This window comes from Myotis daubentonii, chromosome 2 (genome assembly GCF_963259705.1).
Source record: "Myotis daubentonii chromosome 2, mMyoDau2.1, whole genome shotgun sequence".
NCBI lineage: Eukaryota > Metazoa > Chordata > Mammalia > Chiroptera > Vespertilionidae > Myotis > Myotis daubentonii.
This window is the reverse complement of record NC_081841.1, coordinates 5,070,059-5,096,667: the sequence shown is the minus strand read 5'-3', so window position 1 is coordinate 5,096,667 and position 26,609 is coordinate 5,070,059. Positions and strand designations below refer to the sequence as shown.

At 47.5% G+C, this 26,609-nt stretch overlaps 1 protein-coding gene and 1 non-coding gene across 5 annotated transcripts in view; one reads left to right on the top strand and one right to left on the bottom strand.

Annotated features, from left to right (window-relative positions):
• Nucleotides 1-2,787: 2,787 nt before the first annotated feature.
• On the bottom strand, nucleotides 2,788-2,894 carry LOC132228959 (U6 spliceosomal RNA). Its single transcript, XR_009451551.1, has one exon. It is a non-coding gene; the product is annotated as a U6 spliceosomal RNA (small nuclear RNA).
• A 21,511-nt stretch (nucleotides 2,895-24,405) lies between these two features.
• Nucleotides 24,406-26,609, top strand: part of EP300 (E1A binding protein p300) — a 71,669-nt gene continuing 69,465 nt past the window's right edge. For all 4 annotated transcript variants that reach the window (XM_059681438.1, XM_059681439.1, XM_059681437.1 and 1 more), the window contains exon 1: nucleotides 24,406-24,539. In XM_059681438.1, coding sequence (XP_059537421.1) covers nucleotides 24,446-24,539 — 94 coding nt within the window. In that variant the 5' untranslated portion in view covers nucleotides 24,406-24,445. The remainder of the gene's footprint in view (nucleotides 24,540-26,609) is intronic.

The window sequence follows — 26,609 nt, the reverse complement described above, 5'->3', positions numbered from 1 at the left end:
TATCTTTTGTTAACTCTATAGCTAAGTATTTTATTCTTTCGTTGCTATTGTAACAAATTGTTTTCTTTTTTATGTACATATTTTATTGATTTTTTACAGAGAGGAAAGGAGAGGGATAGAGAATTAGAAACATCGATGAGAGAAACATCGATCAGCTGCCTCCTGCACACACCCTACTGGGGATGTGCCTGCAACCAAGGTACATGCCCTTGACCGGAATCGAACCTGGGACCCTTCAGTCCTCAGGCCGACGCTCTATCCACTGAGCCAAACCAGTTAGGGCAACAAATTGTTTTCTTAGATTCATTTTTGGGATGTTCAGTTGCCAGCACACAATTGATGTCCACATATTGACCTTGTATCCTGCAATCTGTTGAGCACGTTTATTACTTTTAATAGTTTTCTTAGAAGTTCATATATACAAGATCATGTTATCGTAAATAGAGATAGTTTTACTTATTCCAGTCTAATATGAGTGCATTTTTTTCTTTTTCTTGCCTGATTACCCTGGCTGGAACCTCCAAACAGTGTTAAAAACAAGTGGTAACAGTGGACATACTTGCCTGTTCTGGATCTTAAGAGAACAATATTCAGCCCTAGCTGGTTTGGCTAAGTGGATAGAGCATCAGCCTGTGGACTGAAGGGTCCCAGGTTTGATTCCGGTCAAGGGCACATGCCTGGGTTGCGGGCTTGATCCCCAGTAGGGGACGTGCAGGAGGCAGCCAATCAATGATTCTCTCTCATCATTGATGTTTTTCTCTCTCTTTCCCTCTCCCTTCCTCTCTGAAATCAATAAAGATATATTTTTTTAAAAAAGAGAGAGAACAACATTCAGTCTTTCAGCATTGAGTTGAACCCATTAGCTATGGGTTTTTCTTATATACCCTTTCCCACCTTATAGAAGTTCCCTTCTGTTCTTAGTTTGTTGAATATTCTTATTGTGAAAGGACATTTCATTTTGTCAAATGCTTTTTTCTGCACCTATTGAGATGATCATATTTCTGTCCTTTATCCTATTTTTTCAAAATACGTTTTCATCAATTTCAGAGAGGAAAGGAGAGGGAGAGAGCGATAGAAACATCAATGATGAGAGAGAATCATTGATTGGCTGCCTCCTGCACGCCCACAACCCCGGCGTGTCCCCGCAGTCCGCAGGCTGACGCTCTATCCGCTGGGCCAAACCGGCTAGGGTTTTTATTCTGTTAATGTGATACAGAACATGAATTGATGTGGGTAGATGTGTTGGGGATCCCTAAGAGTACCTTCAGGATCAGCGAGTCACCAGGAGGAGTCGGAGGACTCAGCATGTCGTCCCACGCACAGCCAAGATTTACTATAGTGAGAGGACACAACGCCAAATGAGCAAAGGGAACCAGCACATGGGCCAACGTCCAGAGGAAACCAAAAGCTCCCAGAGGAGGCTCTGCCAGCGGAGTCAACATAGGACATGCCCATTCCTTCAGCAGCCGTGACCGCGTGTGAAGTGCTGTCTGCCAGGGAAGCGCACCTGAGACTCAGAACCCAAGGTCTTCATAGGCGCTGGTCAGGGGAGCACCCTCTCAGACTCCCAGAGGAAACCAGGCATTTAGCATAAACCGCATTGTCTGTACAAACAACGGAGGCACAGTGAGCCCCTCCTACCAGTCCTGACGGCATGTTCCCAGACGGCAGCCAAGGGCCAAACTCACAGGCAGGATGGCTAAGGACGGCGTCCTCCAGCTTGACATGGTCACTCTTTCCTGCACGTGGTGTTAAATCAACCCTGTATTCCTGAGATAAGCCCCACTGGATCATAGTATGTGATTCTTTTCTACATACAGGGTGTCCCCCAAACACGTTTACACACTTTAACAGCCGCTGGTTCAGCTTTGAAAGTGAAATGTATTTTAATGAACACTACCTTTATAATTATTCAAAGTGTGTATATACATTCTTTTGGAACATTCTTTATTGTTGGATTCAGTTCCCTGGTATTTTGTTCTGGATTTTTGTGTTTAAATTCATAAGGAAAATTGGTCTGTATTTTTTCTTGTAACATCTTTGTCTGGTTTTGGTGTCAGAGTAATACTGGCCACATACAAGGATTGGAAAGTGTCCCCTCCTCTTCTGTTTTTATTTTTTTAATTTAATTTCAGAGAGGAAGGGAGAGGGAGAGAGAGATAGAAACATCAATGATGAGAGAGAATCACTGATCGGCTGCCTTCTGCACGTGCCCTACTGGGGATCGAGCCTGCAACCCCAGGTGTGTGCCCTTGACCGGAATTGAACCTGGGACCCTTCAGTCCACAGACCGACACTCTATGCACTGAATCAAACTGGCTAGGGCCATCTTGAGATTCTTAATCACACCTGCAAAATCCTTTTTGTCCTCTAAATTAACATTCAAAGGTTCTCCAGATTAAGACATGGCTATCTTTAAGGAACCATTATTTAGCCTAAAAATGAATCACAACTAGTATTCATTCTTTTTATTTTTCTTGATTTCGGAGAGGAAGGGAGAAGGAGAGACAAATAGAAACATCAGTGATGAAAGAAAATCATTGATCAGCTGCCTCTTGCATGCCCCACACTGGGGATCGAGCCGCCAGGCATGTGCCCTGACTGGGAATTGAACTGTGACCTCCTGGTTCATAGATCAACGCTCAACCACTGAGCCACGCTGGCCAGACTCTTCTTTGAATGTTTGGTAGAATTCATCAGTGAAGCTATCTGGGGCTGGACTGTTCTTTGTGGGAAGTTTTTAATTACTAATTAAGTAGACATTTAATTCATGTCTTTACTTGTTATAAACCGATTCAGGGTTTCAGTTTCTTCCCGAGTCGTTTGATTTCCTAGGGGCCATGCTAATCTCTGTATCGTTCCAATTTTAGTGTATGTGCTGCTGACACAAGCACTAGTCAGTTTTAATATGTGTGTTTTCCTATAATTTGTCCATTTCATCTAAGTTATCTAATTTGTTGGACTACAGCTATTTGTATTAGGAGTTTATTCCTTTTTAGGGCTGAGTAGTATTCCATTGTATGGATGTACCACAGTTTATCTATTCACCTGTTGATGGTAATTTGGGTTGTTTCCAGGTTTTGACTATTACAAATAAATCTGTTCTGAAGAGTCAGTATTTGTATGGACATATATGCTTTTTTTCCCCCTCTTGGGTAAATATCTCCAACTTTCTTTTTTGCAGTAAAATATACTTAACAAAATTTGCCATTTTTACAGTTTTTAAGTATTCAGGTGGCATCAGGTATATTCACATTGTTGTGTTACCGTCACCCTATCCATTCCTAGAAATTTTTCAGCATCCCAAGTAGAAATTCTATACCTGTTAAACAATAATTCCCCTGCCCCTTCACCAGCCCCTCATAACCACTTCCTGTCTCTATGACTTTGTTTAGTCTAGGTCAGCTGTGGGCAAACTACGGCCCGCGGGCCGGATCTGGCCCGTTTGAAATGAATAAAACTATTGAAAAAAAAGACCGTACCCTTTTATGTAATGATGTTTACTTTGAATTTATATTAGTTCACACAAACACTCCATCCATGCTTTTGTTCCGGCCCTCCGGTCCAGTTTAAGAACCCATTGTGGCCCTCGAGTCAAAAAGTTTGTCCACCCCTGGTCTAGGTACTTCATAAAAGTAAAATCATACAATGTTTGTCCTTTTGTGTTTGGCTTTTTTTTCACTAAACATAATGTTTTCAAGGTTCATCCATGTTATAACATAAATCAGTACTTCATTTCTTTTTTATATATATATTTTATTTATTATTATTATTATTATTTTACTGATTTCAGAGAGGAAGGGAAAGGGAAAGAAAGATAGGAACATCAATGATGAGAGAAAATTTCACACTGGGGATTGAGCCCACGACCCGGGCATGTGCCCTGACCAGGAATCGAACCAAGACCTTCTGGTTCATAGGTGGGTGCTCAACCACTGAGCCATGCTGGCCAGGGCGTACTTCTTTTCTTTTATGGCTGAATAATATTTCATTGTATGTACATTTCATGTTTTGTTTATGCTTCGATCTGTTGATAGACACTTGGCTGTCTCCACCTTTTGGCTCTTTTGAATAATGCTGCTATGGAGAGGCGTGCACAAGTGCTTGAGTCCCTGCTTTCCATTCTTTGGGGTCTACATCTAGCAGTAGCATTGTTGGGTCACATGGTAATTCCAAGTTTAACTTTATGAGGAACCACCAAACTTTTTTTTCACTTTTGAGTGAAAAGGAATGGCGTTACTAATTATGTGGGACAACAGTGTAAACCACGACTGTCGCATGCAAATTGGGATGTCATCTTTCATGGACATGGATGTATGGGTGGAATGTGGCAGAGAAAACTATTTGTTCCCCGATACGTGTTCTGCACTTGGTCTGCGAAATGCAGGTGGGCACATGCCACTCGGAGCGAAATCCCCGCTTCCAAGGCTGCCTCGCAGCCAGGTGTGGCCATGGACCTAGGTGCTGGCCAGTGGGAGATGCAATGGCCGTGCAGCTTCTGGGAGCGCCTCCCCCCCTGCACACACACACACCCTCCCCGGGCGGGGCGCGCCTCCTCTCCCATTCCTCCTTCTCCTGGCTGCAACGGGAGTGTGATGGCTGCTAGAGCTTGGAGAGAGCTAACTCAGGAAAAGAAGAGGCACAGGCTGAGAGGGTAGGAGGGTAGGCTGGCTGGGTCCCCGATACCAGCTGAAGTCCCCAACACCAGCCCTGGGCCACCTACCTCTGCACTTTTACTGGAGAAAGAAAGACATTCTTATTTTATTTGTTTCGAGGTTTTCTATTCCTAATTCTTACAGGTACTCTTAGCAGCTAGTCACTGATTATTGTAACACTCTGAATGGGATCGTCGTAGGTTACTGACACTGTGGCCCTGCAGGAAGTGTGTGGCGGTCCAGCCCAGGCTCTGGCTTTCTTTGCTGTGTTGAACCCTAATCTATTTTGAGGGCCTCGCCCTTCACACCTCCCCTTGCCTTTTCTCCTTGGCCCTCGGCTCCCCCTTCCGTGGCAAACCAAGCCCCTTCCTCCAGCAGCGTGTTTTCACGCGCCAGCCTGGCTGCGTCCCTGGCTCCCTCACCTCCTATGCCTCGGGTTCTCACCTGCCGCCTCCCCTTGCTGGCTCTCACCTCTGTTCCTCAGTCTCCTCATGCCATTGCCTGTCACTCTGTCACACCCCTGGAGAACGAGGCATCTGGCCCATCAGGGGCAGGCGGCGGAAAGCAAAGGGCCTGAGAGTGAAGGTGCTAGTGACGGACCGTGGGAGCCATAGGAGGGTCTCAGCATCTCAGAAATCGTAGTCCCTAGCCTAGATGGGCCTGGCCAGTGTGGCTCAGCACTTGAGTGTCAATCTATGAACCTGGAGATAACGGTTTGATCCCTGGTCCAGGCAGATGCCCAGATGTCCGGGCTGTGGGCTTAATCTCCGGGGCGAAGGGGGGTGTGCAGGGGGGGCGGGGGGGGGGGTTGGGGGCGGTGTGCAGGAGGCTGCTGATCAACAATTCTCTCTCATCTGCCCTAACCGGTTTGGATCAGTGGATAGAGCCAAGCTAGCCTGTGGACTAAAGGGTCCTAGGTTCGATTCCAATCAAGGGCATGTACCTTGGTTGCGGGCACATCCCCAGTGGGGAGTGTGCAGGAGGCAGCTGATCGATGTTTCTCATCAATGTTTCTAACTCTCTATCCCTCTTCCTTCCTCTCTGTAAAAAACAATAGAATATATTTTTAAAAAAACAAAAACAAAAACAAAACCCAATTCTCTCTCATCATTGATGTTCCTATCTCTTTCTCCCTCTCCCTTCCTCTCTGAAATCAATTAAAAAAAAAAAAAAGGAGGGAGGAGAAAAAAAGAAATCTTAGTCTCTAACGACCCTCTAGCTGTCCCACTCCACCGCTCCCTCTGCCTCTCAGAAGCACTCCGCCCCCCAGTCCTTCCCCCTGAACCTCTTTCCTTTCTCTCCGCCTCCCCTTCATGCTGCTTTTCCTCCTGGGCTTGGGCTCACCGTCACCCTCTTGAAGCCGTTTATTATCTCTCCAGCCTCACCAGCCTCACCAGCATCTTTGACGTCTGTGCCCCAATCCCCGCTCCTGCCTCCTCTAGGGCAGGAGGCAGCCAACTTTCTGGAAAGGGCAAGAGAGTACACAGCACACAGCTGGCTCTATCGGGTACCCCTGTAGGTGTCACTTCATTAAGACTTGCCTCCAGCCACACCTTCTATTGAGGCGCCCCCAGCCCAGAGCGGATTCCTCTCTCCCGCTCTGTCCCCAGCAGCATCCTGTGGCCACCTGCTCCTCTCAAAGCAGGAGGCTCGCCAACCTCACTCCTTGGCCCTGAACTTCCACTTGGAGGTCAAGGATGGGGTCTGGTTTGTCTCTGTGTTTCTTGGGCTTGGTGGTCGCTGGCACAAAGTATTTGGTGATGCTTGGAAGGTGCTAAATGAAAGCACGAATACATGTGTTGGATTTTTTACTACCTCTTTCTCCATATCAGCCAATCTTCTGCTGCCGGCGTTATCTTCCCATAACAGGATTAGTGAGAGAGGATTGAATGACAGAATCAAGCCAAATTCTGGGCAGGTGCTACCACTTAGAAAATCCTTACCAAATATTAGCCTTTGTTGTTATAATGATCCTCTCTCTCCTTTTACCCCATCACCCAGCCGTTAAGTCTGTAGAGTCGACATTTTCACTATCTCTTAAGTCTGCCCCATCCTTTCTGCCCCCACTTCCTCCTTCTTAATTCAGCCTCTTGTCCTCTGATGACTGCAGAAGCTTCTTAACCGAGTCTTCTTGACTCCACGTGTGGCCCTTTTCAATCTTTTTTCCATATTTCTAGTGTGTCTTTTTCTGGAAACCGACTCAGCTCATGTCAGCTTCCGGCTGAGCTGAACTTTCAGTTCCTCAAATGGACGGAGTCCTGCTCTCCCTCAACAAACGCTGCTTCCTCTGCTGGGGCCTCTGGTCTCCGTGAGCCACCGCCACTGGCCGGCTCCCTCTTCTTTCTGCTCCCCACGTAAGCGTCAGGCAACCTGTCCACCTCCTAGACTCTGTGAGGTGCCCTGCTTGGTGTCACTTTCCTCCTAAGTTCCTCACTGTCCCCAATAGAGCACTTGCCACCTGTCACCACAGTGACGGCTCCAGTGACTGTCTTCCATCACTGGACTGGGAGCTCCGCGAGGCAAAGTCTCTGTGTTATTCACCACCGTATGCATTGCTAGTATTTGGCCAAGGCCTGGCCCATAATGGGAGCTCAATACATTTTAAGTGTATTTAATTTCTTTTTTATTTTTTTAAATATATTTTATTGGTTTTGTGTTGTTTTTTTACAGAGAGGAAGGGAGAGGGATAGAGAGTTAGAAACATCAATGAGAGAGAAACATCGATCAGCTGCCTCCTGCACACTCCCTACTGGGGATGTGCCCGCAACCAAGGTACATGCATGCCCTTGACAGGAATTGAACCTGGGACCCTTGAGTCCGCAGGCCGATGCTCTATCCATTGAGCCAAACCGGTTATGGCTTTAATTTATTTTTAATGGGTAATGCGTGTACCTAGTAGAAAATCCAAAAGGGTCAGAAAAATAAGTCTCTCTCCACCCTGATTCCCCAACCACCTTCCAAGTATCCTTCCAAGATAGTCTATGCAAACACAAGCATCAGGCACATATACTGTGGGTGTGGCAGCACCTTACCCCCAGTATTCTGCACTTGGTTATTTTCTCACGTAACAATGTATCTTGGAAGATATTCCTTTTCAGCCTATATAAAAATTTTTTAAAAATATGCATTGGTGTTCCCTTGTAAATATATGTCATACATTATTTAAGTAGTCCTCAGCCATTGGGTAATTAAGTTTCTAATATCTTGTTATTATAAACAGTGTTACCATGAGTATCCCTGAACATGTTACTGATAAGTTCCTAGAAATTGAAATAGCCGAGTCAAACCGTACATGCATTTCATAGCATGTTAGATATGCCAAATTGATTTCCGTACAAATTCACCAATGTACATACCCAACCTGCAGTGTGCTACTGAACATTCCTCCACCCGCTTGCCAACACAGCGTTATCGAGCTGCATGATCTTCGGCCAATCTGATAGTGACAAAAAGGATAAAGAACATCATAGTTTCGCTATCTCTTTTATAATTGAAGGTGAGCATCTTATCATACTTACGGATCCACTTGCAAAGTTGGACAAATAACAAACTGGGATAATACAAATTATATTAATCAGACAAGGACAAACAAGCCAGTGGAAAATTGAACAAAAACTTGAACTGGCGCGTCATAAAAGAAGAAATCCAAATGGACATGAAGAGAAATACAAATAAAAATCACACTAAGGCCCAGCCAGTGTGGCTCAGTGGTTCAATTCCAGTCAGGGCCACATGCCAGGGTTTCAGGCTTGATTCCTCAGTAGGGAGCCTGCAGGAGGCAGTCAATCTATGATTGTCTCATCATTAATGTTTCTCTCTCTCTCTCCCTCTCACTTCCTCTCTCTGAAATCAATATATGTATATATCTACACTAATAAAAGAGAAAAATGGTAATTGGCATACGGCGCTACCCTTTTCATTGGCTAATCAGGGCTATATGCAAATTAACTGCCAACTGAGATGGCAGTTAACTGCCAACAAAGATGGCGGCTAATTTGCATATGTAGGCACAATGCAGGGAGGCGAAAGGGAAAGCAGGAAGAAGCCCCCTGCCACTGACAGTGATCGGAAACCCAGGGGGGAGCTAAGAGCTGGGGGGCAGGGCAAAGGCGGCCCCAGGGCCGCCTTTGCCCTGCCCCCCAGCCATGATCAGAGAATCAGGCACCTTTGCTGCCCTGGACAGTGATAGCAGGAAGTAGGGGTGGAGCCAGCGATGGGAGCTGGGCACGGTCAAAGCTGGCAGTCCCGGGAGCTAGGGGTCCCTTGCCTGGGTCTAAAGCGGAGCCCACGATCGCGGGGCCACTGCAGCTGCAGGTCCCCGCTGCCCGAGCCGGACGCCTCAGCCAGAGGCATCCTGCAGGAGCAGGGGCGGAGCTCGCGTGATCGCGGCGCCCCCCCCCCACCCCCCCCCCAGCTGCCACTGCGGGTCCCCGCTGCCAGCCCAGGCCAGAGGCGTTAGGCCTGGGCAGGGGCGGAGCCTGCAACCGAGGGGAGGTGGGGATCCCCTGCCCAGGCCTGACACCTCTGCCGGAGGCCTCAGGCCTGGTCAAGGGGCCGATCCGGTGATTGGTGATCGGAGGGTGATGAGGGTCAGCTCCTCTGGCCGAGGCATCAGGCCTGGGCGGGGGGCTGGGGGTCCCCTGCCCAGGCCTGATGCCTGGGCCAGAGGCATCAGGCCTGGGTGGGGGGCGGAGCCGGGGATTGGGGGGATATGATGGTCCCCTTGCCCAGGCCTGAAGCCTGGGTCAGAGGCATCAGGCTTGGGCGGGGGGTGGAGCAAGTGATCAGAGGGAGATGGGGGTCCCTGCCCACACATGATTCCTGGGCCAGAGGCCTCAGGCCTGGGCGGGGGTCAGAGCCAGTGATCGGGGGGAGATGGGGGTCCCCTGTCCAAGCCTGACACCTCTGGCGGAGGCGTCAGGCCTGGGCAAGGGGCCGATCAGGAGATCGGAGGGTGATGGGGGTCTACGCCTCTGGCTGAGGCATCAGGCCTGGGCAAGGGGCAGAGTCAGCAATCGGAGGGGTCTGGGGGTCCCCTGCCCAGGCCTGACGCCTGGGCCAGAGGCATCAGGCCTGGGCTGGGGGCAGAACCAGTGATGGGGGGAAATGAGGGTCCCCTGCCCAGGCCTGACACCTCTGTCAGAGGCGTCAGGCCTGGGCAAGGGGCTGATCCTGCGATTGGAGGGTGATGGGGGTCAACGCCTGAGGGCTCCCAGTATGTGAGAGGTGGCAGGCTGGGCTGAGGGACACTCCCCCCCACACACACCCAGTGCACGAATTTCGTGCACCAGGCCCCTAGTATATATATATGTGTATATATATATATATATATATATATATATATATATATATATATATGATGTATATATATTAAAAATCACATGAAGACAGCACTGCATACCCCCCAGAGTGGTTAAAATGAAGAAGTCTGACAATACCAAATGTTGGTGATGAAGTTCAGCAGTAGAAACGCTCACACAGTTGGCAGAGTGTAAGTTGATAAAACTGATGATATGAATGTCCTACACCCCAGAAATTCCACTCCTAGTATCAAGCCTGCTTGAGAAAGTCAGGTAAATGAATGTTCAAAACAAAAGTGTTTCTAATAGAACAAAAATGGAAAGCCTTAAATGTCCGTCTATGGTAGCGTGGAAAAAAATTGTGGTTTATTAGCACAGTGGAAAACCAGGCAGCAAGAGAATGAGCAAATTGCAATTTCATGCATCAACATGGCTAGTTTGCATAAAAAGTTGAGCTAAATAAGTAAGTCACAAAAGGAGAGTATGATTCCCTTTATGTAAAGGTCAAAAATGGACTAAAATAAGCTGCTCTACAGCATCTGAGAGGCATGCATCGGAGGAAAAAACTCTATTAAAAAGACAAGGGACTGATAGCGGCTGGAGTCACCGTGGTGGTGGCCATGTCCTCAGAAAAGCAAGTGTGATAAGAGAGGCTACATAGCCAGGGGCGGGGCTCCCAAGACACTGGCTCTCTTTTATTTCATGACCTGGATGAGGGTTACACAAGTGTTGGCTTAGTCTTTAAATAGCACATATTTGTTTCATGCACTCCTCTGTGTGTGCGTGCTGTATTTTATAATTTAAAAAAAAAAGGGCCCTAGCTGGTTTGGTTCAGTGGATAGAGCACTGGCCTATGGACTGAAGGGTCCTGGGTTTGATTCCGGTTGGCGGCACATTTCCCGGGTTGCAGGCTTGATCCTCAGTGCAGGGGTTGGGGGGAGGAGGGCAGTGCAGGAGGCAGCTGATTGGTGATTCTCTCTCATCATTGATGTTTCTATCTCTCTTGCTACCTTCCTCTCTGAAATCATAAAAAAAAAATATTTTTTTAAAAAATGAAAAGGTTCAGAACAGCATATATATAGTAAGTAAGGAAAATATAAAGAAATATAAATTTGTTTGCTCAAGCATGCACTGATTAGCTCTGGATGCATATGCAAGAAATTGGTGACAAAGATTATCACTGGCTGGGGCACTGGGTGCCTGGGGGACAAGGGTAGGAGGAAAAATATACCCTTTATAATGTGTTGAACCATGTTAACATATTACCTACTTAAAAATACATTTGCTTTTTTAAAGAAAGAAGTCCCATTTGTATTTTCTTTCCTGATCTGTTGTATTAGTTTTCTATTGCTACATAATAAGTTATCATAAATTCAAATGATTTATACATTTATTGTCTCACAGTTTATGTGGGTCAGGAGTCCACATAGATTAGCTGGGTCCTCAGCACAGGGTCTCCCAGAGTTGTAATCAGTGTTGATTGGGTTGAATTTATTTATTTTATTTTAATTTTATTTATTTTATTTTATATTTTATTTTATTTTAATTTTATTTATTTTATTTTATTTTATTTTATTTTATTATTTTATTTTATTTTATTTTATTTTATTTTATTTTATTTTATTTTATTTTATTTTATTTTATTTTATTTTATTTTATTTTATGTTTTAGGGGAAGAAGAGGGCTAAGGGAAAGGAGAGGAAAATGGTGGGGAGAGTATGCTGGGCTGCATTTTCATCCAGAGGCTCAAAGCAGGAAGAATCTGCTTCCAAACTCATTCAGAGGGTGGACAGAACTCATTTCCTGGTAGCTATGTGACTGAGGGCCCCAGCCTTTTGTTGCTTTTGTCTGTTGACCTGCAATTCCTAGAGACCACCCACGTAAAACCTTCTTTTAAAAAAAAATATTTTTTTTTATTGATTTCAGAGAGGAAGGGAGAGGTAGAGAGAGATGGAAATATCAGTGATGAGAGAGAATCATTGATTGGCCGCCTCCTGCACGCCATCTATTGGGGATCGAGCCCGCGACCCAGGCATGTGCCCTTGACCAGAATCGAACCCGGGACCCTTCAGTCCGCAGGCTGACATCTATCCAGCCAAACCAGGTAGGGAGTAAAGGCTTCTTAATGTGGCTGTCAACTTTATCAAGCCAGCAAGGAGAATCTCTTTTTGTTCTTTTTTTCTTGTCTAAAGTTTTACATATGTCTCCCTTTTCCCCAATTGACCCCCCCTCTCCCGCCCAGCCATTCCCACCCTGGGCAAGCCCCCACTGCCCCAGTGTCTGTGTCCATTGTTTATGCTAATATGCATGCATACAAGTCCTTTGGCTGCTTTCTAACCCTCCTCCCCCGCACTCCCCCCCCCCCACCGCCATTTGTCTCTGGTTCTATTCTTGTTCATCAAATTAGCATGTTGATCATTATATCCCACATATGAGTGAGATCATGAGATATTTATCTTTCTCTGACTGGCTTATTACACTTAGCATAATGCTCTCCAGTTCCATCCATGCCGTTGCAAATGGTAAAAGTTTCTTCTTTTTTATAGCAGCATAGCATTCCATTGTGGAGATGTACCACCGTTTTTTAATCCACTCATCTGCTGATAAGGAGAATCTCTTGATGCAACCTTACCGAAGACTTGGTGCCATCTTACCTAACACAGCATGTTCCGGGAGTAAATCCCATCACCTTTGTCATATTCCATTAGTTAAACATGAGTCACAGATTCCGCCCACACGTAAGAGGAGGGGATAACACAGAGGCATGGACACCAGGAGGTGGGAATTATTGGGAGTCACCTGAGGGTGTGTCAACCACAAGTGACTTTTGTTGGAGGAGGCTTGCTTGCCCACTTTTTTTTCTATTTTTTCCCCCCTTATCCATTTGCAAGAGCTCTGTGGAGTCAATGGATTAACCCTTTGTTTGCCACGTGAGGTGCCAATTCAATACATTTATGATAAATTTTTAAAAAATATGTTTTTATTGATTTCAGAGAGAATAAGGGAGAAGGAGAGAGAGATAGAAACATCAGTAAGGAGAGAGAATCATTGATCGGCTGCCTCCTGCATGTCCCCTACTGGGGACTGAGCCTGCAACCTGGGCATGAGCTGTGACTGGGAATTGAACTGTGACCTCCTGGTTCATAGGTTGACGCTCAACCACTGAGCCATACCGGTTGGCCCATTTTTGATAAATTAATAAAAGATTTGGTGAATGTCCTACATGCTTTTAGCTGCAGCAACAGCGACTTCATCAGGCCTTTGTGGAGCCTGTTCCCATTACCTGGAAAGCTAAGCAGAGTCAAAGCCCAGAATCTAACTGAGGTTCAAGGATAGGGGAGAATATGGATTGGGACTTGACTTGAAATTGCTCTGACTTTGATTTATGCCAAGATGAGTCAAAGATGTAGTGCAGCCTGGCCCATGCTGCTTAGTGGTTGAGCGTCAATCTATGAACCAGGAGGCCACAATTCGATTCCCAGTCAGGGCACACGCCCGGGTTGCGGGCTCGATCCCCAGTTGGGGGCATGCAGGAGGCAGCCGATCGAGGATGCTTTCTCACCATTGATGTTTCTATCTTCCTCTCCCTTCCTCTCAGAAATGAATTTAAAAAAATATTAAAAAATAAAAAAAGAAATAGTGCAAAGGATAAAGCTGCAATGAGGCTGCAGGGAGGAGGCCAAGGCAGGACTCCACCTACGTCTTAGGGAGAAGTGCCTGAAGTCCTGGGGAGTGAGATGTTTGTTAGGTTGGCAGAGTGCGGAGCCGTGGTTTGCTGCCTCGTATGCCTCGAACCACCTCAACACCCCAAAGCATTGTATGCCACTGGGTAACACCACGCATTCAGCTCCCCGGCAAGCCGCATCACTGGCGCCCACTGTCCCGGCTCTGGGCTTCATGGTGTTTGCTGTGCCAGCTCAGGACACCCTCTCTTCAGTGTGCCTGGACTGCAGAGCCCAGGAGCGATACAGTTATTATTACTTTCCCCGCCGGGATTTACACTCTGAATCATTCGACGCTCAGCTCCTAGCCTGTCTCCTGGAGGAACATCCCAACTTCCAGGCCAAGCAGTTGTGCCATGGTGTTCTTAGCAGCTTCCATGTTAGCATTCACCAGAGTATTGTACTTGATTTACTGTATTTACATTTGTGTGTGTTTTTTAAAATAAATCGAGTAACGTTTCTTCTTAAAAGAAATATTTTTATTGATTTCAGAGAAGAAGGGAGAGGAAGAGAGAGAGAGAAACATCAGTGATGAGAGAGAATCACTGATCAGCTGCCTCCTGCACACCCCCTACTGGGGATCGAACGCGCAACCCAGGCATGTGCCCTTGAGCTGAATCGAACCTGGGTCCCTTCAGTCCGCAGGCCGATGCTCTATCCACTGAGCACCCAAAGCAGCTAGGGCCGTATTTCCATTTCTGTCTCTCACTCGATAGCGAGATCCTCCAGGGCAAGGATTGGGTCTGATTTCCCTATTCACCTGTACGTCCAGCTGTCCATGGGAGATCTCCATATGCGTTTTCCACAAGCACATCACCATGTCCATAGGAAGTACCCCTCTGAGTGTCAACATAGCACCCACGCCTCTCTCAGTGCATCCTGTGTGTTAGATTGCACTTTCCTGTTTCTAAGACTATCTCTCAGCAACTGAGAGCAGACAGCATGTGAACTGTATTTATTTTTACATCTCTGGAGCCCAGCAGAGTGCCTCTCATATAGGAGCCAGTCAAGAAATGTTCACTGCACTGAACTGGATGTCTGTATCTTCAGGGGCCGGTTCCGGAAGGGTACCTGGGAAATGCTCAGGCCGTGTTCGTTACATTAGATGCTGGGAAAGATGCTTCTCCCAAAGCCCTCTTCCCGCCCTCCGCTGGCAGGCTTGGATTAACACTGAGCCAATAGTTTGTCACATAGCAACAATAGTAAAGAATGAGCTACTGCCCAATAGAGCAGACGCTCGCCTGCCGCAGAGCGCAGAGCAGAGCTATTTTGAGATCCTTTAGGTAGAGTCACATTCTGATAGGCCCACGCATTGCGGCGATAGTTTCCATCAGCTGAGGGGTATAAGGCACTGAATATCTTATTTGCATATCCGTCTCTTTTGCCATCCTTTGGAGCACTGTTTTAGAATACAAAGGACCAAATTTGAGACCCTGGTTCTCTAATTTTGAAGTCAATCAGATTTTTATTTGCAATACTACTGAATTGTTGTACAGATGTGCAGGTTTATAGATCAAATGACCGCAAATTTCAAACGCAAACAAGTCCGAGGCCTCAGCCCAAGCTTCCTAGCGTGGCACACGAGGTTCTTTGTGGCCTGGCTGGGCCCCCTTGTTCCATAGCCTCTCCTACCTGGGCACCCTCATTAGCACGTGCTTCCGGCTTGGTGAGCAGCATCCAGGCGCCAAGGTGACAAGTGCTTTCACTCACAAATTACCCATCCGTGTTTGCCTTGAGAGAGCCTCCATCGCTCTGTATGGTATCTGTTTAGCTCTATGAGTTTCTCTCCAACTAGATAGTGTGCCCAGAGGACAGGAATAGTGGCTTGTCCATCTTAGAATGCACAGTACTCAGCACAGTGCTGGGCACAGAGAAGATGCTCAGTAAAGGTTGGCTCAGTAAAGGTTGGCTCCTTGGTTACTAGAGGCTCTGCTAGTCTGCTTCAGTCCTGCTGGTGGGACACCATGCCTGATGACATGGAAAGTTAAACATTCTGTGGCTGCTTTGGTGGCTTTGTCCTAATTTTATAGAAAAGATATTGTGTGTGTTTGTGAGGGTGTGTTTATGTATAAACCTTCATTCATTCATTCATTCATTCATTCAACAAACACCCATTTGCTATGAATTATGTGGTAGTTACTGTACGAGGACCGGAGACTTGAGGAAGCGTAAGACCTGCTTCCTGCCCTAAAAGTTCAGCGGTAAGGGGCCTGAATGTGGTGTTGGAAGACCTGAGTTCGAGCTTTCCCTTTGCCTCGGCTTGGGGTCTCATGAAGGTCATTTTACTTGCTTTAGAGCCCTCATTCCTAGATCATTAATGGACACAAATACTTATTCTCTTTATCTTGTAATTATAAAGACTCTGAGTCGAGATATTCAAGATCCCAGGAGAGAGGGAGATTGGCTGGCACCTTGATGGACAGAAAGGATGTATCACACCTTTTTCAGGACCAAAAGTCCTTGTTGCCGCAGTAGAACGGACCCACCCAGCCAGACCAGATTCACAAACCAATGCTATCTATTCTTTTGCTCAAGAAGTTGGAGTGGAATTCCTACTGTGCATCAGGTCCTGAGTTAGGAGATGGGGGTAGACAGATGAACAACATGGCCACCCTTCGGGCTGTTACAGGGAAAGGCCGACCAGGACTATAATTCAGTGTGAAATGGGAGGTAATTCAGAAGTGTAGGATATTAGCCATGGGAGGGCAGAGGAGTGTGTAGCCAGGATTCAGGGGGGACCAGGGAGGGCTAAATGTGCATAAAAAGGGATGTGTTAGCTGAGATCTGAAGGGTGTTGGAATTAGGTGAGTCAAAGGGGTGAGGGTGGTAAGTGTTTCAGACTGAAGGAGTGTATGCGTGAATCTCCCAAGGACAGAGAAAGCATGGCACAAGCAGAATAGAAATGATTCCACTTGGCCATAAGGAGAGATGATGAGAGAAATGAGATAGATAAGCCATGGCCATCTCTTGCCCATGGAATTTTATTCTGACAGCAAAGAGGAACAATTGAAGGTTGTTTTATTTGTTTTATAATGCTTTTTGGTTCTGATTTCACGTACCTCACCAAAAATGTATTATGTAGAATGAAAGCTCCCAGTAATTGCCGGAAGCCGGTCCATCCTTGCTGCTTGACACAGTCACTGCAGGGAAGAAACATCTGCACAGCCTATGTTCAAGGGACCTGGCGTATATGGCATACTGTTCTTGATATGTTTGCTCCCCTTCTTGGCACTATGTGTTTTAACCAAGGTCACCTCTCCGAGAAAGGTTGTTTCCCCAGGTAGGGATTTTTCCCTGAAGTTAGGGAGGGAATAAAACCCCTTAACTAAGTGCCAGGCGGGTGGTTAATCACTTTAACTACGAACAATCACACTTAAGCTACATAATCTTTACTCCCTGGAATGGAGATAAGAAACGCCCTAACCTTTGGAATAGAAATTGACAGGATTAAAATCAACTGGTATAAATACAGATGTAACAAGACAATAAAAGACAGAACTTGGCTGGAGATCCTGGCTAGATATCCTGGCTAGGCTGCTGATCAACTGAACGCTGTGTCCGTGTCATTCCTTCTTTGCTGACTCCGTCCACACCTTTGGGGACCCCTGGACCTGCTGGGGTTGAACCCCAACAAGTAATCATTTCGTTACCCCAACACTGTTAACAGTTTGGTGCCTATTCTCTCAGCTTCTAACTCATTGTTATTTACTACGTTTATAAAAATAGAACCATTCTATATCTGCTGTTCTTTTCTTTTTGTCCTTAGCAATATATGGATATCTTGCTATGGAAGTACCTATGTAGCTATTCATTTTTAAATTACTGCATAATATCGGCATCGTCGTAAGCCTAGGGGATATTCATTGTTTTATTTTTTACTGTGGTAAAATATATATAACATAAAAGTTACCATTTGGGCCCTGGCTGGTTTGGCTCAGTGGATAGGGCGTCGGCCTATGGACTGAAGGGTCCCAGATTCGATTCCAGTCAAGGGCACATGACCTGGTTGTGGGCTCACATGAGGCAGCCAATCGATGATTCTCTCTCATCATTGATGTTTCTGTCTCTCCCTACCTCTTCCTTCCTCTTTGAAATCAATAAAAAAAATATATTTTTACAAAGTTACCATTTGGACCATTAAGATTTTAAAATGAATGGTGGTAAAATACACAAAACATAACATCATAACCATTTTTAAGTGCAGTTTAGTGGCAATCAGTACATTCACACTGTTGTACAACCATCACCACCACTGATCTCCAGTTTTTCATTGTACCAAACTGAAACTCTGTTCCTATTAAACAGTATCTCCCCATTCTTCTCAGCCTCTGGCAACCACTGTTCTACTTTCTGAATCTATGAATGTGATTACTTTAAGGACTTCCTATAAGTGGAATCATATCCATAATGTATGTGGGTTTTTTTTTTTTAACCATTCATCTAGAGATGGGCTGTTGGTTTGTTTCTTCTTTTCTTGAGTCGGGGAGAGACTACTACGATGCTACAGGGAACATTTTCATATACAGTAGTTCCCCCTTATCTATGGGGCATATGTTCCAAGACCCCAGTGGCTGCCTGTAACCACAGTACTGCACCCTGTCTATACTATGTGCATGTTATGGCTTCTCTTTGGCATACCTGAATTGCCAGCATCACTACTCTTGCACTTTGGGGCCATTATTCAGTAAAATAAGGAGAACTTGAACATATACACTGTGATATCTCCACAGTCAATCTAATAACGGAGACAGCTATGCATATACAGCGTGGAGATGCTGAACAAAGAAATGATTCACATCCCAGGCAGGACAGAGCGGGACAGAGTGAGAGCTCATCACACTACTGAGAACGGTGCACAACTGAAAATTTATGAATTGTTTATTTTGGTAAGTTTCCATTTAGTATTTTTGGACAATGGTTGACCAAGGGTTACTGAAACTGTGGCAAGTGAAACCGTGGATAAAGAGAGACTACTTATACATCTCTGTACACTTGTAGAATACATCCTAGACATATTGGGATTTTCAAAGTCTACAAACATTTGGCATGAACCTAAAAGTTTATGCCATGCGTTATTACCACTAACAGTGTATGAAAGCAACAATTCTCAATGCCCTCACTAATATTGACTATTAAAGTTTTTTCAAGAACAGATTTAATTGGTTGATTCTTGTATGTGTGCCCTGCCAGGGATCAAACCCACATCCTTGGCATATTGGGACAATGCTCTCACCAACTGAGCTACCCGGCCAGGGCTCAAGAAGAGATTTTATTAAAGGTGTGATGAAAATAAAAATGTGTTCTTGCAAATGCTGGCAACACTGTAGAACAGTATCTAAATCGATAATCCTATCTAATAAAAGAGAAACATGGTAATTGGCGTACGACCGCTACCCTTCCCATTGGCTAATCAGGACAATATGCAAATTAACTGTCAGCCAAGATGGCGGCCGGCAGCCAGGCACCTTGAAACTAACATGAGGCTTGCTTGCTTCAGGGACGGAGGACTCCAACGTTCCCCGCCTGCCGCTGCAGGCCTCTGAGCTGCAAGCAACTATGTAACAAACATAGAAGCTAAACATGAGCTGCAAGCAACTATGTAACAAACATAGAAGCTAAACAAAACCCCAGAAACCTGCCGGGCTTCAGCCAGCAGGATCGCAACATTGTAAGCAAAGGCCAGAAACCTACTTTCAGCAGCGGAGGCCTAAGAGCTGGAGCCAAGCCTCAAAGCTAAAGCTGGCCCAGAATAAAAAAAAAAGAAAAAGAAAAAAAGGAGCGGTTGGGAGCTTCAGTCACCCCCAGCCTGAAAACAGCCCTCAGCTCCTCACCCAGACTGGCCAGGCACCCCAGTGGGGACCCCCACCCTGAAGGGTGTGTGACCAGCTGCAAACAGCCATCATCCCCTCACCCAGGCTGGCCAGGCACCCCAGTGGGGACCCCCACCCTGATCCAGGACACCCTTCAGGGCAAACCAGCCGGCCCCTACCCGTGCACCAGGCCTCTATCCTATATAGTAAAAGGGTAATATGCCTCCCAGCACCGGGATCAGCGTGACAGGGGGCAGCGCCCAAACCCCCTGATCGCCCTGCGGCTCTGTGTGTGACAGGGTGCGGCGCCCAACCCCCTGATCGGCCCTGTTCTGTGAGTGACAGGGGGAAATGCCCCAACCCCCTGATGGGCCCTGCTCTGTGCATGACAGGGGGCGGTGCCCCAACTCCCCAATTGGCCCTGCTCTGAGCCCGACCAGGGGCTGCACCTAGGGATTGGGCCTGCCCTCTGCCACCCGGGAGCAGGCCTAAGCCAGCAGGTCATTATTTCCTGAGGGGTCCCAGACTGCGAGAGGGCACAGGCCGGGCTGAGGGACCCCCCTCCCCCACGAGTGCACAAATTTTTGTGCACCGGGCCTCTAGTTTCTTATAAAAAATGTGCAGCCACTGTCACAATCCCAAGCACATTCACATTTGTGGCAGCAGCCCAAGCTCCTGAGCCATTTTCCCCTTGACAAGTATTTTGAAAAATATATATTGTTGAGGCCACTCCTTTGAGAACCCTTTTTAATTTTTGTTAACAGGTAATACTTGCACATGGTTCAACGTTCATTTGCTTTGGAAGGTCATTCAGGAAGTAGAATCCAGAGGACTTGATGACTGGGTGTGTGAAAGAAGGAATAGGGAGGACTATGTGGATTCATGGATGGCGTCTAGTTTTCCAGCTGGAATAGCAGGGGGACAGGGGGATCCTGCCTGGGAATAAGGCGTAGACCCTGGGGAAGGCTATGGTGCCTGTGGATCATGTGGGTAGCATCTTGATCATACGCAACTGATGAATTTATCCTGAGGTTAAACCTTTCTCCTATTCTTGTGTCCACTATCTAGGGGTCTCCTTTTTGGCAATCAGGGCACCTGGGAAGCCGGATTCGTCATCAGAAGGCTTCGAGGTGAACAGAGACGGTCTTAAAGGAGATGGGTGATCCTGTGAGACATTTCCTTCTGACTATGGAGAAGCCAAGGTGGTAGCCGGGAGCATTTGCCAGGCTCTGGGCTCTGCTAAACTCCTTCCGTGCAGCCATCACCTTTCATTCTCTTAGCAATTCTTTTGAGTTAGGTAAGATCCCTTCCCTTTTAGAACAAATAGGACTAGAAGCAGCTAAGGTATATTGAGTGCTTACTATTTGCCAGGCACTGTGGTGAGCATTATTCATAAACTACCTGCTTAATCTTCACTACAATAAAGTAGATCTTCTCAAGAAATTCCCTTTACAGATGAGGAGCCTGCCGGAGTCACACAGCTGCTAAGTGGCAGCACCAGAATTTAAACCCAGTTCTGGCTGACTTCAGTGCAACTGCTTATATCCGACGGTCTCTACTATCTCAGGTGTGTTTCTCTCCCCGCCGCCCCCCCCCCGCCCCCCCGGCTCCTGGCAGACAATTCCTTCTTCATGAATGCACTTTTAATCTACACATAGCACTACACAACTGATTACACTTCGTTTGATTAGGTTATATACAATCCATGCCGATGATTCAATTCTGCTTTCTTGAAACCATCTGAAGTCCCATCTTGATTGCATTAGTGTGATTCTGTTTTCTCCAGCACTTCCAACTCAGCTGACTTCAGGGTTCCAGGTAAAGACACAGAAAAGGGTGGCCCAGGAAGGAGCGGAATTCCCGTTTACAGCAGACCTCTTCCTTCTGGCCAGGTCCATGGCTCCTGACCCCAGACCTTCCTTTGATCTTGGAGAGGCTTCCCGTACCTGGCCCCACAGTCTTTTTGGCTAAGCTGGCCAGGTATGCTCGAATGCTGCTGAGACTCAAGATGGAGCCTCTGCAAAACTAGGCAAAGGTTTTCCCGAAGGTTAGAAATTCTTCCAAAAAATCAGGTGAGCAACCTCCCACGAGGAAATTACCGGCCACGCTTCCAGACATTTCTTTCCTCTGTTCTGTTTACTGTGAATGTGGGTCTAAACGATTAAAAATAACTGAAGGCCAATTTTGACCTTAGCCCTACATATTGGACCCATCCTATAACAACTTTTATTTTTTTATTTAAAAATAATATTGAGTTCAGAGAGGAAAGGAGAGGGAGAGAGAGAGAGAAATATCAATGCTGAGAGAGAATCACGGATGGAGCCTGCAACAGGGCATGTGCCCTTGGCTGGAATCGAACCTGCGACCCTTCAGTCTGCAAGCCGACACTCTAGCTACCGAGCCAAACCAGCCAGGGCCCATAACAACTTTAATAAGCGGGTATTGCCCTTTTCAGTTTGCTGCTTTTCTACTGCAGTTTGGATGAAGTAGGCCTGAACATCACACAACTTAATTTATCCTTGTTGGCAACCTGAGTTTCAGCTTGAGATTTTCACTCCTAGGTTCTTATTTACTCTCATCATTCATTTAAAATGCAAACCATAACAACAAAAACTGAAGTGAACGCAACAATAAGCCAGCACCAAGCGAGGCGCCGAATACTTTAAGTTTGTTAAAAAGCTTTTAACTCTCTCCACAGATGCTGGTTTGGGGGTTTCCTTGGGGAGCACTAACAACTTTCTCAAGTACCAATTTACCCAAGGCCAAACCCAGCGGAATCCTGTAATGTGCGGGAATGTGAGAGCAGGAGGCGGCTCGCCTCTGCAGAGCGCTCGTCTCGCACAGCGCACTTTATTTAAGCATTTCCTCCATCCTTACATTACCTACAGCACAGCACGTCTTTGCTTTTTTCCATAATTACATTATCTTGAAGGCACTGCATACACGTGGCTTTTTTATTAAGCTGATCTATGGGGGGTAAGTGAAAGGGAATGTCTTCCAATGTCCTCAGGTCCCAGAGGAGTTCAGAAAAAATAATTCAAGGCCCCTGTGGTGGCAGGGATCTCGGGCAGGGGCGTGTGGACACGTGGTCGGCAAGAAACGAATTTAGGTCTGGTCTTCCCACTGCTGTGATTTTTTGTTTTCCGATTCTCAAAATAATGTATGCTCGTTGTCAAAAACATTTGTAAAATTCAGAGAAAAAGTAAACAACTCGCAATCGGTGTGATTTGGGGGAGTAAACCGTTCGCTTTGGGAAAGCGATGGAGAGGAGAGGACACATTAGGTCTCCGGCCCGGAACACCGGGCAGCAGGGTACCCGATGGGCGGATTCAATCGGGGTTCGGAAGGCCGGCCACCCCGGGGACCAGGGCGCAGGGCCACCTCCTTTCCGCCGCCTGCGCGGCGACTGGCGCCTCCCCGGCGGGGCTGCCGGACTCCGTCGCCCGGTTCCTACGGTCCCCTACGCGGAGACCCTGCCCGGGGACCTGCCCCGTAAGTGTCTACCGACCGAAAATAGATGCCGAGTCCGTCCCCGGCCCCCTCCGCATCCTCCCCTTTAAAGGGAGCCACCGAGCGACTCCGGGGGGAGTTTGCGGAAGCGCCAGCCGCGGTCGGGCCTGGGCGGATCCCGCACGGGGCTGGCCCCGCCCCCGGCCCTCTCCCCTATTGTGCGAGCCGCTCGAGCCCAGGCCCCGCCCCCGGAGGCCCGGCCCCGCCCCTTCTCTCCCCCCCCTTGGCTCATTTCCGGCCGCCGCCGCTACCGCTAGCCCGTCAGGAGGGTTCGGCGGAGGGAAGAAACAACAGCCGCCATCTTGTTTGTGTGCTAGGCCGGGGGGAGCGAGGGAGCGGGCCAGCGGGCCAGCGGGACGCCAGGCTGCGTGCGGACTGCGGGAGCCAGAGCGCGGAGGGGCGCCGGGCCGGGGAGAGGCGGCAGGGGCCACGACAGTAGCGGGGGGCCCGGGGCGCACGAGCCGAAGCGATCGACCCCGAGCCCCCTCCCGCCTGCACACACCCCCACCGCGGCTCGGGAGCCGGGCCGGCGTCGACGCCTAGGGGGGACCATTACATAACCCCGCGCCCCGCGGCGCCTTCCCCGCCGCCGAGGGCGGCCCCGAGCGGAGCCCGGGGGGCGGGCGCTCCCGGCACCTGGCCCCGAGGGTGGGGGCCGGAGCGGCGGGCGTATTTATCTTCCGCGGGCGCGGAGGGCGAAGGAGAGCGCGGAGCGAGCGGAGGCTGCCTGCGCCACCGCCGTCGCCGGCCTCCTCGGTGGCTCGGCGTCCGCTCGGGCGGCGGCGCTGTTCGGATCGGCCCTCTGGTCGGGGAGCTGCGCGCCCGGCGTCCTGGCCGCGCCTCCGCCGCGCGATGTGAGTCGGCGGCGCCAGCCTGGCTCTCGGCTCGGGCGAGCTCCGTGGGGCCATTAGGGGCCGGTGCGGCGGCAGGAGAGTCGGGAGGGTGGGGGCGCAGGTCCGGGAGGGGGCACCGGGAGGAGGTGAGTGTGCCTCGTCGCCTCCTCCTCTCCCCCCCTTTCGCCCCCGCCTCCTGGTGGCGATGAGAAGGAGGAGGACAGCGCCGAGGAGGAAGAGGCTGATGGCGGCGGCGGAGCTCCGAGGGACCTCGGCTCGGCGGGGACCGGCCGCGGCGGGCCGGGGACTGCGCCGCTAGAGCCGCGAGTCGTCGGGAATTGGCCGCGGCGGACCCGCTCGGCGGATCGGTGTGCGCCCTCCTCCGGGCCTGCGCCAGGCCCGGCCCCTCGCACTTGCCCTTACCTTTCTGTCGGGTCCGCATCCCTTTCCAGCCACCGCGGCCCGGCAGCGAGAAAAAGGAACTTCCCCCAACCCCCCTCGGGGGCCGGCGGAGCCCCCCGAGCCCACCCCGGAGAGCGGGGCGGGGACCCCCTCCGAAGAAGAGATTTCCCCGGGATTCTCGTTTTCTCGCCTGGATCTCCGAAAGAATTAAAAATGGCCGAGAATGTGGTGGAACCGGGGCCGCCTTCAGCCAAGCGGCCTAAACTCTCATCTCCGGCCCTCTCGGCGTCGGCCAGCGATGGCACAGGTTAGTCCCGGAGCCTCGCCTTGCACATTCCCTTTCATCTTTTCGGCTCCGTGCACCTTTATTCTTCTCTCTGTGTATTTTTCCCCCCTTTTCTTTCTCCTCTTAGTTCTCTCTCTCTCTCTCTCTCGATTAATTTTAAAGGTGTTTGAATGAGCTGGTCGAAGACGTCCAGTCGCCCAACCATTTTCTTTGCTTCCTAATACATTCGTTGCAACATTATGTCATATCGATGTGTGTTCTGGAATTGGAGCTCTTTAGTGGTGCTATAGAGATGGCCTTTATTATTGCTCCCGTGCACTTTAATTTTGGAAATGCCAATGCATTTGTGTGTAAAGGTTTTTTATACAATTTTACTTTTTTAATTTTGTTGTTGGCAAATGAGGAATTACAAATCTTTTCTCCTTGGTTTCTCTTACTCTGTTTCCACTACTTTTCACTCTTCCTTTTCAGTATTTTCGTTGCACAACATTTTCTGTTGAGAATGAGGGTGTAAAAAAAAAATAAATCTTTGTTTTATTTATTTATGTGTATGTGTTCCAGGATTTCAGGTTTGACGTGAGGTTTAACGTCAAATGTGAAATTTGGTTGGAATTATTTTACCTACCATTCTTAGCTTTTTTTTTTTTTTTTTTTTTTGGCTTTAAGAATCAATATGGAGCGCAGTTCATTTTACATCTTCCATTCTTTGGTTTAGGACCGAAATACCTGAAACTCTGGGTTTTCAAGTTGGGAAAGAAGGGGATATTTTATTTGCAGTTTGTAGTCACTTTCTCTTTGGGGTGGGGAAGAAAAGAGATAACTGATTTTGTGGAGTTAGTTACTTGGAAATCAAGATAAGAAATGGAAAGAGTCCCAATTGTGGATTGCAAACATGAATTGATCGAACATGTTTGAAATGTGCATTAGGTTTAGCATCTGCGTGTTTTTACCTTTTTATGCTTTAAACATATTTGGAGATTTCTGTTTAAAAAGTTCTACGAATTCTTTACTTCACTCAGTTGTGGACTAGCCCTTTCTCAAGAGATAATTCAGGGAGACTTTCTTCCATCATTCCTTCCTTGCAGTTAGTTTGGTGCTGTCCTGGTGGCCACCGGCCTCTTTTGCTGTCATAGTTGTTGGAGGTGCCAGGATAATGAAGAGGAAGAATGGCGGGCCACCTGACAGTCCACAAGGTGTTCCCCCTGCCCACCAGCATCTCTCAGCTCCCCAGGAACAGGCTCAGCGCCATCCCTCCATCCACCAGCGAGAGTGCTTAATGGAGTTAAATGGACCCTTTGAATTTGTAGAGAACTTCTAAGCACGTTTCTAAGTAGGCTTCATTTTAAAGGGTGAAAATGTAAGGAGATAGCAAATGCTTTCGTTTCTTTTGCTTTTATAAGAAAGATAACCTGCAAAATTTAAGGATTTTTGCAGAGTTCCTCTACTTTTGCAGAGTTCCCATTACTTCAGGATGTAACATTGGCAATGCATGAACTCTGATCTGTCCTTATTCCTGTCGCCTTCAGGGATTTTTCTTAACCTGTCTTTTTTTCTCAATTCATGCACATAAATATTGTATTCCTTTGCACTTATTAAAGTCACTCAGAAATTCTTATAGATTACTATTAGACATGTTTTCACGTATAGATTTTTGGATTGTTTCTTTAATTTTTGTGTAATGTGGTAATGGATTTTACATTTGAGTTAGCTAGTGACTTGGGACATTTTAGAAACAAACTTCTTTTCTATGCATTATTTTGATGTCTCCTTATTTGAGCAGCTTAGTCTTGGAGTAATGCAAGGCCTGAAAGGAAGGCTCTGCTCAACTTCCAAACACCTCTGTTCAGTTGCACTACTGCGTTCTCCATACTTGATCTGTGTAGTTGGTAACTTTAGCTAACTCATCCTGGGATAGTGTTTCACATGTCTGTTACACAGAAACTATTTTGCTACTTGATATATCTTTGAATAGTTGAGTCCTAAATGTATCAAGTGGGTTTTTATAATTAAAAAAACTCTCAACATTGAGATTAACTCAGTCTTGGTACTAAGTGTTTATTTTTGTTAGCTTTCTCTAAATTTTATTGTGAA